This window comes from Lepidochelys kempii, chromosome 1 (genome assembly GCF_965140285.1).
Source record: "Lepidochelys kempii isolate rLepKem1 chromosome 1, rLepKem1.hap1, whole genome shotgun sequence".
NCBI lineage: Eukaryota > Metazoa > Chordata > Testudines > Cheloniidae > Lepidochelys > Lepidochelys kempii.
In genome coordinates, this window is record NC_136380.1 from 347320054 (window position 1) to 347335851 (window position 15798).

Genomic DNA, 15798 nt, shown 5'->3' on the forward strand with positions numbered 1-15798 from the left:
TTGCTGAGAGTGCAATCCACACCGTCCTCCAGATCATTTATGAAGATATTGAACAAAACCGGCCCCAGGATCGACCCGTGGGGCACTCCACTTGATACCGGCTGCCAACTAGACATGGAGCCATTGATCACTACCCGTTGAGCCCGACAATCTAGCCAGCTTTCTACCCACCTTATAGTGCATTCATCCAGCCCATACTTCCTTAACTTGCTGACAAGATTACTGTGGGAGACCATGTCAAAAGCTTTGCTAAAGTCAAGAAACAATACATCCACTGCTTTCCCTTCATCCACAGAACCAATAATCTCATCATAAAAGGCGATTAGATTAGTCAGGCATGACCTTCCCTTGGTGAATCCATGCTGGCTGTTCCTGATCACTTTCCTCTCATGCAAGTGCTTCAGGATTGATTCTTTGAGGACCTGCTCCATGATTTTTCCAGGGACTAGGTACTGCGTACACTGAAACCAACACCTCTGGTGTGCCGTACCGGCATTGAGCAGTAACTTCACACAATCCAGATGCTCCCGGGCACAGGCTACATGCAGAGGGGTTCCGAAGTGGCAATCGTGGGCCTCCAGGTTCGCACCGACGTCTATCAGGAGCTGCACGCAGGCCGAACTCCCTTTGAAAAAAGAACTGATCAGTGGGAAACAGCCTGGCTTTGAGGGGAACTTCCACGTGCTTTGTATCAGCTTGGCCTAAGAGTATGTTGTATGCTGCAGAAGCGCGCTTGAATCCAGCTAGCACAGTAACAGCACTGAAGACCCCGCAGTGGATTGTAACCCAAGTATGTACCCAGGGTCTACACCAAGCTTGTACTACCGGTGCTGAAGCCCGCGTTGCGCTGTCTTCACTGGTACTGTTATCCATGCTGGCTGGATCTAAGCTAACCCGGGCAGGCTAGCCCATGCTGTGTAGACCTACCCTAAGAGTGCCATTAACATTTGGGACATTAAGCGCAAAGGCTTGGGTGTATTTTTCCCTGTTGGGCTAAATCTAACGGACAGTGACACGGTCATCCATAGGAAGAGGTAGAAGCCCTGTTGCTCGAGTCCTTTGAAGCTAGACTCAGCTAAACTTGGGCAGACTATGCTCCAAGGGGGATGGACTGAGTCATCTAACCGGGCTGAACCTTCATAAGAGTGCTCATGCCAAGGATTTCAAAAATTAGGAGCCTAACATTAGCTATTTAAGCACGTCAGACTTTCAAAAGTGCTAAGCACCTGACAGCTCCCAGTGACCTCACAGTGGGAGACAACCCCTGCCTCTAACATCATACAATCCAACGGGACAGGCAAAGGGTGGGTGAAGGAAGTGTTATCACACCCAATGTACAGAGGGGGAAAGTGAAGCACAGAGGAAATAAGAGACTTGGCCAAGGTCACACAGGGAGTCTATGCCAGATCTGGGAACTGATCGCTGGTCTTGAGTTCCAGTCCAGTACCTTCACTGGAAGATCAACCTTCCCTCGACTCAAATCTGATTTTGATGGGTGTGTAACAAACGGAGAGGTCATGGGGTGGGCCCAACGTAGGGACTTCTTCCAGGCTACATTAACAAATAATGGAAGTTGTTGTCCTACCTAGCTAGGATTTTCTATTGTGTCCATCACATGGTGTCCAACTGCCTTATACCTACAATTTCTTTATTTGCCCAGTCCCGCAGAGTTTTTCATTCCGACTTCAGCAGGATCTCTCCTGACACAATGGGCCTTAAAACCACACAACTAATCTTAACAAAAAGAGACGACAGGAGATACTTTCCAGCTGTTACAGTCTGATGAACAACAGAATCTTACGGTTATTTCAGGCCCTTTGCGGCTGCCATGGGTGTGAGTGTGGATCTTGCGGGCTCACCATTCATGCAGGCTTCATGGAGAGGGGACGCCGTGTAGAGCGGAGGATTCACCTTCGCTCCATGGGACAGGAGCACTTTCACACATTCAATACTGCCCGACGCACAAGCGTCACAGAGCGGAGTGCTGCCATCTATGTTCCTGGCATCTACCTAGAAGGCCGAAAGATAGTATTGACTCAGAGGCAGCTGTATGCCATTGCTCGCTTGCCTAGGTCTTTAACACACACTCTCTAACCCTGGAAAAGGCAGGAACCAGCCGGTGGATATTGTCACCAACCTAGCTTGAGTATGGTCCCATCACTCTAAAGTGAGCCAGATCTTTTGTTCCTAGAACAGAGCTAAGGGAAGTACTAAAAGGAACATAGCAATAAAATGCAAAACTTGCCAGAGAATCCACTCCAGTTGCTTTTCCTGCTGCTCCCTAGGTCACTTAGTGATCACTTTGGATAGCACGGCTGACGTGCACTGATCCAGAAGGGCAAGACTCAACTGTGACTCTATAAGAACCTCATGTCCCACTGATTTCAGCGAAGGCTTGGCCCATAGCAAGGACAGCACAGCTAAAAATTTTCCCCTTCAGGGGACATAATGTCACTTATTGAATTGGATTTGTAGAAGGGTAATCAAGAGCAAAAGGCCGGGGGGACAGGGAAGGAACCCTCGAATTTATTACAAACCTGGGCCCCTGCAGCAAGCAAGAGTTTCACACACTGCGTCTGACCACGCAGGCTCGCCTCATGCAAGGGGGTGATAGAGTCGTAAGTGACCAGGTTTACGCAGGCACCATTTGCTATCAGCTGCTGCAGCTGCAGGATCTCTCCCCTCCTGGCCGCTTCATGAACAGGTGTCCTATCAGCCCAGAAGCCTGGGGAGAAAGGAGAGAATGTGAATGATAGACTGTGGGCTGGAGACAACTCACTTTATTGGGAGGAGAATGAGCATGGGCCAGTGGCTTGAATAAGAAACTAAGCGTTTGGGGGTTCTAGTCCCACCTCTGCTAATGACTCAGTGCATAGCCCTGGGTAAGTCACTTTCACTTCTGTGTGCTACCAGGACCCCATGTATAAAAGCTGGAATACTGGGGGGTTTCATTACTATTTGTCAAATGTGTTGCAATCCTTGTGTGAATGTGCTCTCTGACTATTACGGTTATTAAAATGGTTGCTGTATGAAACAAAGGCAGCAGTGTCTCTGCCTAAGTGTATTTTGCTTATAGAGTTAGTGACAAACGCAGAACAGCCCTGGGCTCTTTCAATCTAGATGTGATGCCTTTTAACAGGATGCATTCTGCCTCTATTCGAATGGGGACGACACACCCCAAATCCTCGGAAAAGAAGCCAGTAGCATTAATTTGCATTTTGTCTTCAGTCAGCTGCTGCTGTGTTTTCATGCAATTCTTCCTCCTCTCCAAGCATCGCCACATATGGCCCCTCCACAGATTACTGGTGCTAAGGGCAGAAGTAACCTGCGTGGTGGAGCTGTGTGCATAAAAGCCACTACCAGGGCACCAAGAAGAACAACATGCCATAAGCCCCATGCTGAAATGCCCTTCCACACAGCCCCTGAGAAGCAAGCACTCCAAGGTGCCAGGGGTGGGCAGGCAGGGTGAAGAGATTTAAGGTGAGGTGGTGACAAGCCTGCCTCGCAGGGGGTTTTAATGAGCGTGTATCAGGGTGCTCCAACCTTTTCAGGGACATGGGCCTCGAGCACAGTTGCACGGCACCTCGGCCGGCCACAAAACGGCACCCACCGCGCAGCCTGACCTTGCACACCCCGTACACGTGAGGTCATGCCACACAGATGATGTCTGGTCTGCATGTTGCCCATGGAGGTGCCCACATCATGGAAAAGGCTGGACCCTCCCTATAAACTGTCCAGCTGTATCTGCTACTGGATTGAAGCTCCGCTGCTCAATGCAAAGCTGCAGAGTCATGAACGTTGCCGCAAAAAGCAGCAAATATGATGCATTTACACCGTGGGTGCATTGTTGCCCTAATCCTTAGTTCTTCTTTTCTGTTATTAAGGGTTTTGGTGTTTTCACAGCACACCTATACGCTGTAGTCTTTTGGGACCTCCATTTCCTCACCCCACTCGGAGGAAAGATATTTTGTGTTTAATGGCAATAATCCTGATTTACATTGCTGTAAGCGAGAGGGGAACCTGGCCCAGGAGAGGGCAGGCTGTTTGCTAAGGAGCAGCCCTCCCCGGCTAGCAGCAGGGCTGGAGGTGAGATGGGCCATTCCGGAGCCAAAGAAGAAAAGCACGCTGCCCGTGGCTGAAGGCCATTATTCTCGCGACACAGATAGGGCCGTTCAGCTCCCGGAAAACCGAGCCTGCTCATTGTAGCCTTGTGTGCACAACTACACGGCAGCGCGGACGCTCCGAATGGTGCGGTGCAGCCGCTCAAGGCATCTGGCACCAGCGGGACCCGACCTGTGGCTGCCAGCCCACCCGAGTCCCTGCAGATCGCTGCTCCTAACCCACCATGGCACCCCGGAGCAGGTGCATTGCGTCCGCTGCAGCGTGGGGACACGCCCCAGCACCCGGGCGTACAACGTCCCTCATTCTGCTCGGAATCGTCCTGCCCTGCAGGAGAGCGTGTCACGGGGGCAGGGGCTCTCCCCCCTACCCCCACAGGTCTTCTTGGGGCTCTGCAAATTCCTCCCGAGGCACCCCCGGCCCTCCCTAGGGAGCAGAGCCCCTGGCCCCCAATGGCTCCCCTCCCTCCTTCCCCAGGGAGCAGGGCCTCCCCACATCACTCCCCCCTTCCCCCCCAGAAGCTGGCACCCCCACTCCTAGGTAGCAGGGGCCACCCCGAATGGAAACAGGCGCTCCCACCATCCTCCTGGGGGACAAGCCCCCTGCCCCCCAAATCACCCTTTTCCCCTCCACTGGGAGAAGAGCCCCCCCAGAATCTCCCCCCTCGCAGGGTGCAGGACTCACTCACCGACCTCCCCCAGCCTGGAGCCGCTGGCTAGCGACCCTTCCATGGCCCGCGGCTGGCCTGGCCCCGAACTACAAGTCCCAGCAGCCCCTGCTCACTGAGGGGCGGGGGCTGATCCCTCCCCCCCCGGCTCGCGGACCCGGACCCCGACCCCGACCACCGCGCGTGTGGCTCCGGCGCTGGGTGACCACCGCTCAGCCGAGCTGCGTCAGAGCCGGGGGCGGGGCCAAAGGGCCGGCGCAAAGGCCTCTGGGACTTGTAGTTTTCTGGTGCTGCCCCCTGCCGCCGGCCGGGCGCTTTGCACGGGATGCGGTGCCGGCCCCGGGCCCAGCTGCAACCCTCCCTGCGGCGGCTTTCGGAGTAATGCACCATGCACGGGCGTGAGGGCATAGGTCCCTGCCGGGGAACCAATCCAAAACACTCACCGAGCCCTGCCTGCAGCACAGAGCCGGAAGCCAGGACTCCTGGGTTCTCTTTAATTATTATTATTATTTAAATCATTATTGTCCTTATCCCTGATTTGTGTCAGGGTGACAGCGGGAAGCCCCAGCTGCAGTCAGGGTCCCAGCATGGAAGGTGCTGCGGGCCCAGAGTTAGAGAGAGCCACAGGCCCTACTTCCCACTGAAACCAATGGGAGTTACATGCCTAAATCTCTTCGAAGAGCTCCCTGTTTGATACTCAATTTGCACTGGCATGATTGTTTCATGTTCTCTGTGTATATAAATCTCCCCACTGTATTTTCCACAGTATGCATCCGATGAAGTGAGCTGTAGCTCACGAAAGCTCATGCTCAAATAAATTGGTTAGTCTCTAAGGTGCCACAAGTCCCCCTTTTCTTTTTGCCAATACAGACTAACACGGCTGCTACTCTGAATACAGTACACTATGTGGCTGGCAGTGGCAAATCAGGCCCATGGTTGGTTGGTGTCTCTATAGGAACATGAAGAAAAGGAGGACTTGTGGCACCTTAGAGACTAACCAATTTATTTGAGCATAAGCTTTCGTGAGCTACAGCTCACTTCATCGGATGCATGCAGTGGAAACTGCAGAAGACATTATATACACAGAGACCATGAAACAATACCTCCTCCCACCCCACTCTCCTGCTGGTAATAGCTTATCTAAAGTGGTCACTCTCCTTACAATGTGTATGATAATCAAGTTGGGCCATTTCCAGCACAAATCCAGGTTTTCTCACCCTCCGCCCCCCCCCCCACACACACAAACTCACTCTCAATTTTCAGCAGGAGAGTGAGTGGCTCCAATAGAGACTAACCAATTTATTTGAGCATAAGCTTTCATGAGCTACAGCCCACTTCATCGGATGCATGCAGTGGAAAATACAGTGGGGAGATTTTATATACACAGAGAACATGAAACAATGGGTGGTTACCATACACACCATACCACGTAACGAGAGTGATCAGGTAAGGCTGTTACCAGCAGGAAAGAAAAAAAACCTTTTGTAGTGATAGTCAAGGTGGGCCATTTCCAGCAGTAGACAAGAACGTGTGAGGAACGGGGGAGGGAGGAGAGGGGGAATAAACATGGGGAAATAGTTTTACTTTGTGTAATGACACATCCACTCCCAGTCTTTATTCAAGCCTAGTTTGATTTAAGGATATTTACTTGGTATATTTTTGACCTGTGAAATTCACAGTTTATGGTTTCACAGTTATAAAACTTTAACTTTTTGGACATCAATATCTACTGTCATTAAATAGATAGTGTCTAAACCCCACCCCCTCTATTTTCTGGCCCTCCCATAAGTTCCCACAATTATGAAAATTTAAAGAAATAAAAATCTTTAAAAAAAACCCAATAACTTAAAAATAAACATCAGTATTATCCATCAAAATGGGTCAGACCAATGGTCCAAAGCCAGGGTACTGGACTAGATGGACCATTAGTCTGACCCCATGGGGGCCTCCTCAGTAAAATGAGGATATTACCTACTTATGGTACCTTCCTCATGGAGGTATTTGAAAATCAGTGGACGGGTTGGGTTCCTTCATGGCAACTGGGGACTAGATCCTCCAAGGTGCTGAGCAGCTTTGGATTGAGTCCTTCAAGCACAAGCATTTCTCATTGAAGGCTTCCATGTTGTGGGCCACAGTCGAAACTTTCATTTAAAAAAAATAATCTCTAGCCCAGTGGTTCTCAACCCATGGCCCGCAGGCCACCTGTGGCCCAATCAACCCATAGCTGCGGCCCATGTGACATCCTCAGGGCCATACAGGTACAGTAACTCCTCATTTAACGTGGTCGTTCTGTTCCTGAAAAATCAACTGTAAGTGAAACGATGTGAAGCGAATCCAATTTCCCCATAAGAATTAATGTAAATGGGTGGAGGGGGGAGAGTTTAGGTTCCAGGGAAAATTTTTTTTTTGCCAGACAAAAGGCATTAGGTACATTTTAAACAATTTTAAACAAGCAAGTTGATAAGGTATAAGTTTTAAACAATTTTAAAGAAACAATTTAACACTACAGTCATCAACGCTGACTATGAAGCTTGGCTGAGGTGGTGGAGTCAGAGAGTGGAAGAGGGTGTATTGTCCCCCTGCTCCTCTTGCTGTTCTTGCAAGCACAGGCACCGACTTTGCTGGGGGCGGAGGGGTCAACCCTCGGCCTGCCCACTCCACCCTTTCCCCCAAGCCCCCACCCTTAACCCACCTCTTCTCCCCCCCCCACTCCACCTCCTCCCCCGTGGCTCCACACACCTTGTCCTCGCTCCTCCCCCCTCCCTCCTGATCGCCGCAAGACAGCTGATTGCCACGGGGTCTGCTAGTGGGCGGGAGGCACTGGGGGGGGGGGGGGCGTAGGGGAGCTGATAGTGGGGCTGCCAGCCGTGGACAAAGCAGGCGGCCAAACAGCGTTGTAAGGGAGTGTTGCACAACTTTAAACAAGCATGTTCTGTAATGGAGCAGGGACGTAAAATCGAAACAACGTTAAGCGAGAGGAAGTTAAGTGGGGAGTTACTGTAGTATATATATTGTGTGGATGGGGCCCAGATAACGCATATGTGGCCCACAATGGTAAAGGTTGAGAACCACTGCTCTAGCCTTTCATAATAGACACTGGTGCAGCATTGTCTGCCTGAGTCTGCAGGCAGCCTGAATGAGCTCAGAGGGGAGTGTGAATTGCTCTCATTTACCTCAATTTTACATTAACACTGAAGCTTAATGATGGCAATTTAAATGTTAACTTTATTAACTATTTCACTGTTGATCAAAGTACACAAGAAAGAAGTGGGACAAGCAAATTAACATTTGAACAATCTAATTTGGGCAGCATTTCATTGTGGCTTCATCAGTGGATGGGGCTTGTGTTTTGGAAGGAATTTGAGTCACCTCTTATTCTGATCTCATGCCTGAGAAGGAGTGCTAAGTTAATGTTTAGAAAGTGTTAAGTAAACACTACATACTGTGTTGTTAGAGACGCTGGGTTTTGCTTCAAACTGAAAACAATTGGTTAACCAACCCAGATTGAAACTTTTCAAGAATCTACTTTTAAACAATAAGTACTGAAAAAAACACAGAAAACGGCAAAGCAGAATTCACATGCTGGCCACTGTAAAAGGCAACCTGTGTCACATCATATTCATGTCCTCTTTGGCTCACTTCTTGGTGGCAACAAGAAGTGGTGCGTGATTTTTGGCAGTGTGAGAACCCAGATAACAACACTGTTTTAAAAGAGCTCTTACGAGTTTTTTTTTAACTTTGGGGCTTATTTCTCTGCTGCTGAAACAAATGATTTCTGTTGAAATCTGTGTTTTCACAACAAACAAAAAGCTGATTTGCCAAGGAAGTGACCAAGCAGCCAGAAATAGACGCTAGAAATGAATAAGACTAGAAACTGAGAACTGGAAGTCTTAACTGTTATATAGCATTGGACACATATGTGGCACTTTGAGTGGAGCAAACGGCAAAATGGCAATCAAAGTACAATACTATTTACAGCAAACCCAAAGTGAGGTGTGTTCCAGGCAGCTGTAATGGATACTGCATGGAACAGGCAGGGCTTCAGGGCCTTTCTCAAGGAGCAGAGGAAAGAAGGAATCTTGACAAACAAGTATTTATGCATTTAAAATATGGTGTGCATAACTAGCTAGGCGCACAGTGAGCATGTGATAAGCAGGATGCTTGGGGGAGGAAGGAATAAACTATTCCTCAAGAAGGAATACTCATCTGGACTCCGTCCTTTGCAATAAATCTGTAGCTGATCTGGATACTCAGAAAACAGGTGGTAAACACTCAGCACAGGCTAAATCAGAGGTTCTCAAACTGCGGGTTGGGACCCCTGAGGGGGTCGTGAGGTTATTACATGGGGGGTCGCGAGCTGTCAGCCTCCACCCGAAACCCCGCTTGCCTCCAGCATTTATCTTGGTGTTAAATATGTAAAAAAGTGTTTTTAATTTATAAGGTGGGGGGGTCGCACTCAAAGGCTTGCTATGTGAAAGTGATCACCAGTGCAAAAGTTTGAGAACCACTGGTCTAAATGCCCTTGCTGGAGAAGATTCTTGAATGTTTTATTTACCAGCTTTATTTCAGAGGGGCTTGCTCTGAATAGGTAAAAACAAAACAGTACCCCCCGCCCCGCCCCAACCTCTCCCCACCCTCCCACACCAATAAACCTACAGGTCTTACTTGGGCCAAATTTAGATTGTAGTCTGGCAAAATTCCAAGTGAATTCTGAGGCCTGCAGGATCAGAATCGTACAGGGAAATTGGATGGCTTTATGGAGAAAGTGGGGAGAGGTAGCAGTGGCCAGTTGGTATTTCCTGTCCACGAGATAGATAGTGGATCTTTGGGGAAGGGGACATGCTAGACAAACTAAGTCCTCTGCTTTTCATTGTGTGTCTTGGGTAGAGGACTTGTTTCTTTCCCTATGCACATAACAATAAGCTAGAGGTGAGTGGGAATGTCACTCTTTATACACAGCTCTGTCTTGTACTAAACCAGAGGGTCTCAGTCCGTAGGTCGCTACCCACAAAGTGATCACCAGCAACTGTAGCATCAGTTCTGAGTTAGCTACCAGCTCCCGATCCTCGTCTGATGCCCAGAAGCTCCATACAAGCCACTTGTTGGTTCTCACAGTGACTCCTATAAAGAACCTCAGGAATCTACGCCTCATTTGAAACACTGGGGGAACAGTATCAAGGGATCCGTGCGCTGCATTAGAACAGGACCGGTTGTGAGTGGCTGAATGAGAAATGCAAATGAGCTCTATATTATTTTGCTTTTTTTTTTTTTAAATGAGTGATGGAGCCTGAACTAAAACCCCAGATCCAAACAGTCCTGACCTGGGGGCTTTGTAAATGCAATTCTGAACTTCCCCACCTGAGGAGGTGTTTTGGTTCATTCGGTGTTTGGATCTGAGATTATAGAGATAGGTTTAGCCTGGAAACCTAGATCTGGTGTTGGAAGGCTGGATCTGGGGATTTGATTGAGTCAGCCCATCTCTGCTCAAAACCTAGCACTATGCTGAACCAATAAGGAAGACCACACCCTGCATGAGAAGCATTTCTAGGCAGGGCTCACAAGCTTCAGTGATGGACGCTATAGAAATACGCTAGCTAGGGCTGGCCCGAGGTTTAATGGAGCCCTTTGTGAAATAAAATGTGATCGGTTCCCTCCAACTCTTTTCCAGCTATAACAGGGTCTCACAACTCCCATCTACCTTTCTCTCCTGGCTGCTGCCTCTTATCTGCAAATGCCTCTCCTCTTTTCCAATCCCCCCACTTCTTTGTGAGGCTCTGCAGCCTCTAAAGACCATCCCACCACTACCCCCCATGGACTAGGAAGCAGACAGGGCCAATCAGAGGGGGGGCCAGGAGGGCCATTTGGCCTGGGTCTCAAGCTCAAAGGGGGCCTCAGATTTAAACACTTGTTAATTTTTTGGCATTTGATAAGTTTTGCAACTTGTTTTTATGCTCATCCCTATCGGACCAAAATGTGACACACTCAGTTTAGAGCTGCAAATTTAAGCAAATAAGAGATGTGGTTTGGTAAAAGACATAATTTTTTTGTTAACTGATATAGATTTTGTCATATTAAAGAGTTTAAAATATTCATAAATATTAATAAAAATATATCGGTTCTGATGGCACAAGATTAGACCGTGATAAACGTGTCCTCTCAGATCAGCGGATTCTATAAACAAACCACTACTAGTGGCTGGTGCTGGATCAAGTGTGTGTTGAAAGGTAGAGAATTGTTACATTTTAGTGCCTTATTTTGTTTTCATGTGTCGTCATTTTTTATTTTTATTATGGCTAGGGGCCTCAAAAGCTGGAAGTGGCCCGGGTCTCTCTGGGCCTCTGAGGGGGCCTGGAAGCAGATGATCAAACTTCCAGGTGGGAAGGACAATTAGGTGTAACAGGTGTGCATAGCAGACCTGGGGCCACAATCCCATTGCTAGAGGCTCCTACAAACAAGTCCACAGCATTTCCAGGCACATGGGGTTTTCTTTCTAATAAACTCATATGCAGTCCAGATAACTTTGCCCACAAATGAGTACATGCTAGAGATACACAGTCAGTTGATTAGGGGAATGAAATGCCCTTTGTGTACATTCGTCAGCATCAAACCTGGGACCTCTAAAGCTCAGTGTTATGAGCCTCTACTGCATGAGCTAAAAGCCATGTGGCTCTTAGCTAAGGCTGTAGCAGATTCATCAATCTCTAGGTGGTCTAAAGGAAAAGGAGGACTTGTGGCACGTTAGAGACTAACAAATTTATTTGAGCATAAGCTTTCGTGAGCTACAGCTCACTTCATCGGAGGGGACGGAGCACCACACCCAACTGACGTGGGTTACACACACACACGATAAATTCCCCAGGCAGGTTGTGGAATCTCCATCATTGGAGATTTTTAAGAGCAGGTTAGACAGACACCTGTCAGGGATGGTCTAGGTAATATTTAGTCCTGCCATGAGTGCAGGGGACTGGACTAGATGACCTCTTGAGGTCCCTTCCCGTCCTACGATTCTATGATTCTATGCAAACAGGTGAATTTTTCACAGACATGACAGGTGTATTTTTCAAAGGCTGTTGGAAATGTGCATCTCAATTCCTCATGGTTCCCCATCTGCCAGTTGCTTTGATGGGTCTCTTTGTCATCTGGAGACTGTCAGATTACAATGACCCACCAATGAGGATTTTCTTTTGTGGCCATTGTCTTCAAGGATCATAGGCCAAACCCTGTCCACAGGGAAATCCTATCTGTTCTAAGCTGACAATGCTCCACAAAGGTGTCCAGCAGTGTATTTTAAAATACTAGGGCAGGGATTCTCAAATTTCATTGCATCGCCACCTTCTGACAACAAAAAGTACTATATGAGTCCAGGAGTGGGGGACTGAAGCCTGAGGCCCCCTGAGCCCTGCCGCCACGGGAGGGGATGGCCAAAGCCAAAGCCCTAGCCCCACCACCCCCAGTGGGGAGGCCAAAGCCAAAGCTCAAGGGTTTCATCCCTGGGCAGGGGGCCTATGACCTGAACCCAACTGCCCAGGGCTAAAGCTGAAGCCTGAGATCCAGGTGATGGGCTTCAGGATTTGGCTTTGGCTCTGGACCCTAGCCAGTCTAATGCCAGCCCTTTAAAACCATTAAAACCATTAAAACAGGGTCGCAACCTAAGTTCCCGCTAAGGTCTGGGCCTGCACGCTGTGCAGGACACCACCAAAGGCCACACACTTAACCCCCCCAGCCCCGGGGCTACGACAGGGAGAGACACCTCTCCCTCCCAGCTCTGGGGCTGCGACAGGGAGAGAGGAGAACTCTCCCAGTCCCATAACTGCTGTGGCTGGGAGAGGCGCCTCTCCCCCCAGCCCCGGCCTCACCCCAGAGCCCACACCCCAAACCCCTCATCCTCGGCTCCACCCCAGAGCCTGCACATGCAGCCGGAGCCCTCACCCCTGCACTCCAACCCTCTGCCCCAGCTTTGAGCCCCCTCCCACACTCCAAACCTCTTGACCCCAACCCTGCCACACATCACCTCCGTATTCATGCACATAACAAAATTCATTCTGCACAGGCATGGGAAAAAATTAGAGGGAACATTGGTCACGACCCACTTTGGGGTCCCAACCCACTATTTGAGAATGGCTGTACTAGGGCTTGTGATCTTTCTTGCGTCATTAGGATTGTGCAAAGTGGGCCTGAAAGAGATGTGATTTCCTCTGCTTGTTCTTGTAACTTGGAAAGATCTGGCTATCCCAGCTGTTGCAGAAGGATCTGTGGATGACTCAGAGGCTGCTCCTTTTTAGTTCTCTCACCTTAACTGAAAGGGGGCGGGGGTAAGACGAATGGTTATCAAAGGTTTCCTTTCTCCCCTTATTAAAGCTAAATATGAGTTAAACAAACAAAAGACAAAGTTTCAAACAGGCTGACTAAAAATTCCTTCCTCTCTAAATTGCTCAACTTTCACTCCTGGAATACTTACAGGTTATGTCTACACTGCGTCAACCGAGCTGTGGAAGTGTCTTCACTTAAATTTGAATCCTGCCGGCATAAGTGCCTCTCTGTGCTGACTTAATAACACTGTCTCCCTGTGCGGTGCAGAGTCACGGTCCACGTGGTGAGGTTGTCGCAGTGTCCGTGTAGACACTGCGTTACTTACATCGACTGTTACTGGATTTCAGGAGCCGTCCCACAATGCCCCACACTGACAATGCAACTGAGACAAGTGCTCCTGGCGAGGATATGCATCGCCGACATGAGGATCCAAGTGGGCACACAGAAAAGCGATTTCATAACTGCGGTGTCTGCATGGCGATGTAAACTAAGTCAATGCAGTTTTGTAGAGTAGACATGGCCCCAGCATGCGTAGAAAGGGTCACACTAAAGGGTCAATCCAGGAGGGTGGATGTTTCTGCAGCCTGTGCCACAACATCCAGACTGTGATTTTTAGCATGCTAACTAGCCCATCTGTCTACCCGGGCTGAGAATCACACCTCCCAGCTGCAGTGTAGACCTACCCACAGGCACTCCCAGGTGAGACAGAACCTGAATTTCTAATTTAAAAAAAGAGCAGAGAGAACCTTTTAAAAACACCCACAAAATCTTTCAGGCCATGTTCATACAGCACAAAGGAAAAGGGGAAGAGAGGTACAAACTTTATGCTCGCCCATCTGTCTGTATCATCTGGTGTTTTTTGTCTTAGGGGACTATACCAGCCTAGCGATGTCCCCGTAGGTACGCTGGCATAACCCGATAACATAGGCAAAGCCTACACCCGACAGAAGGGTTTTTCCATCTCTGGCCGTGTCTACACTACAAACATTGGTTGATTCAAGTTATGTCAGTGTGCAGCTGCCAAAGATTAGATCGCTCGTGCGCATGTATACTTAGCTGCTGGCGTTGGCTCTGCCCTGACTTTACCTGGACTGCGTGCATCAGTGCAAAGTGAGGTGCACCAGAAGTGCCACGTGCCACCGTCCGGCGCAAGGCCTTTTCGGAAATTTTCACAATGTGTTCTGAGGTAGAAATGAGTCACGCAGGGATCCCTGGGAGCTGGAGGGCCAAGTTCCCATTGTTGAATTTTCTCCATCCCATAATGCCATCCATATCCCATCATTTTCAAGCAGCGCAAATCCGCTTGGCACTCTTCGCTGTCTGCCATCTTGGACCGAAGCCTGGAGCTCACAGAGTTCTGCACTGTTCTCGTGAGCATTGTTAATACGGCAGGCATGCTCTCCTGGTATCCGTAGATCCACAGGAAGTACCCCAACAATGGAGGACATGTTGATTTCTTCATGGAGACAGACATCGTGAAAAACCATTCACAGTTATTGGTGGCATTCATGGAGCAGCTGCAGATGGTGATGAGCCACTTGTGGGCTGAAGAAACAAACGCTGACTGGCGAGATCACATTATGATGCAGGTTTTGGACGATGAGCAGTGGATGTATAACTTTTGGATGTGAAAGGGGACATTGCTGGATCTGTGTGCTGAGCTCACCCCAGCCCTCCAGCGCAGGGAGACCAGGATGAGAACTGCACTGACAGTTGAGAATCTAGTGGTGATTGCTCTCTGCAAGCTGGCAACGCTAAATGGCTACCAGTCAATGGGAATCATTCTGGAGTTGGAAAATCCACAGTGGGGGCCATGCAAGTGCGCAGGGCCATTAATTGTCTCCTGCTATGCCGTACATCAACAGAAAGGGCTGCTTTTCTAGGGTTACACAAACATTGGTGGATGACTGGGGACACTTCACTGATATGAGCATGGGCTGGTCAAGGAAAGTGCATTATGCTCATGTGTTTAAGAATACAGGACTGTTCTGAAAGCTGCAAGCAAGGACGTTGTGTCCTGACCAGTGGATTACCACTGGTGACATTGAAATGCCCATAGTGATTCTGGGACTCCTGGCTCATGAAGCCGTACACTGGCCACCTCGACAGCACCAAGGAAAGATTCAACAACCAACCCAGCAGGTGCAGAATGACAGTTGAATGTGCTTTTGGAAGATTGAAGGGTCACTGGCGATGTTTACTCACAAGACTGGATTGCAGTCAGAAAAATATCCCAATGGTTATAGCTGCTTGCTTTGTAATATCTGTGAGGCAAAGAGGGAAAAGTTGCTGCCAGAGTGGAGGTGGAGCAGCTGTCTGCTACGTTTGAGCAGCCAGGCACAGGAGCCGTTACAAGAGTTCATCGTGGAGCCATGCAGTTGCGGGAGTCTTTGACAGAGCTCTTTAACAGTCAGTCACATTAATGCGCTGTGTTGGACTGCGCACAGGCCTTGAAGGTGTTTGGGTTGTTAAGATGTGTAGTGCTCAGTATACATTCATAAATGTTACACTGTGTGTTGCACAGAACCTATGGATTCTGCAGTGTGGGCTGTACCTGTGCACATATGCCTGGGTGTTTTCTTGAACCCATGAGTTTGGTGGTGCTGGACACTTACAAGTACTGGGTGCTTTGAGTAACTGCTATGCATCCTGCGATATGTGTTGAGAACTAATAAAGAGGAATTTATTTAAAAAAAGAGAGA

General features: G+C 49.0%; 2 protein-coding genes across 3 annotated transcripts in view; one reads left to right on the top strand and one right to left on the bottom strand.

Moving 5' to 3' along the window:
• Positions 1 to 5032, bottom strand: part of ASB13 (ankyrin repeat and SOCS box containing 13) — a 33288-nt gene extending 28256 nt beyond the window's left edge. Inside the window, exons 1-4 of one of the 2 annotated variants that reach the window (XM_073328889.2) lie at positions 4808 to 5032; positions 2538 to 2725; positions 1860 to 2010; positions 491 to 625 (exon numbers count right to left, since the gene is read on the bottom strand). In XM_073328889.2, coding sequence (XP_073184990.1) covers positions 491 to 625; positions 1860 to 2010; positions 2538 to 2725; positions 4808 to 4850 — 517 coding nt within the window. In that variant the 5' untranslated portion in view covers positions 4851 to 5032. The remainder of the gene's footprint in view (positions 1 to 490; positions 626 to 1859; positions 2011 to 2537; positions 2726 to 4807) is intronic. The other variant, XM_073328888.1, reaches the window with a different exon arrangement.
• The window catches only part of TASOR2 (transcription activation suppressor family member 2), a 98237-nt gene continuing 85180 nt past the window's right edge, over positions 2742 to 15798 (top strand). Inside the window, exon 1 of the mRNA XM_073328882.2 lies at positions 2742 to 2882. Within this exon, the coding sequence (XP_073184983.2) occupies positions 2861 to 2882 (22 nt within the window). The 5' untranslated portion in view covers positions 2742 to 2860. The remainder of the gene's footprint in view (positions 2883 to 15798) is intronic.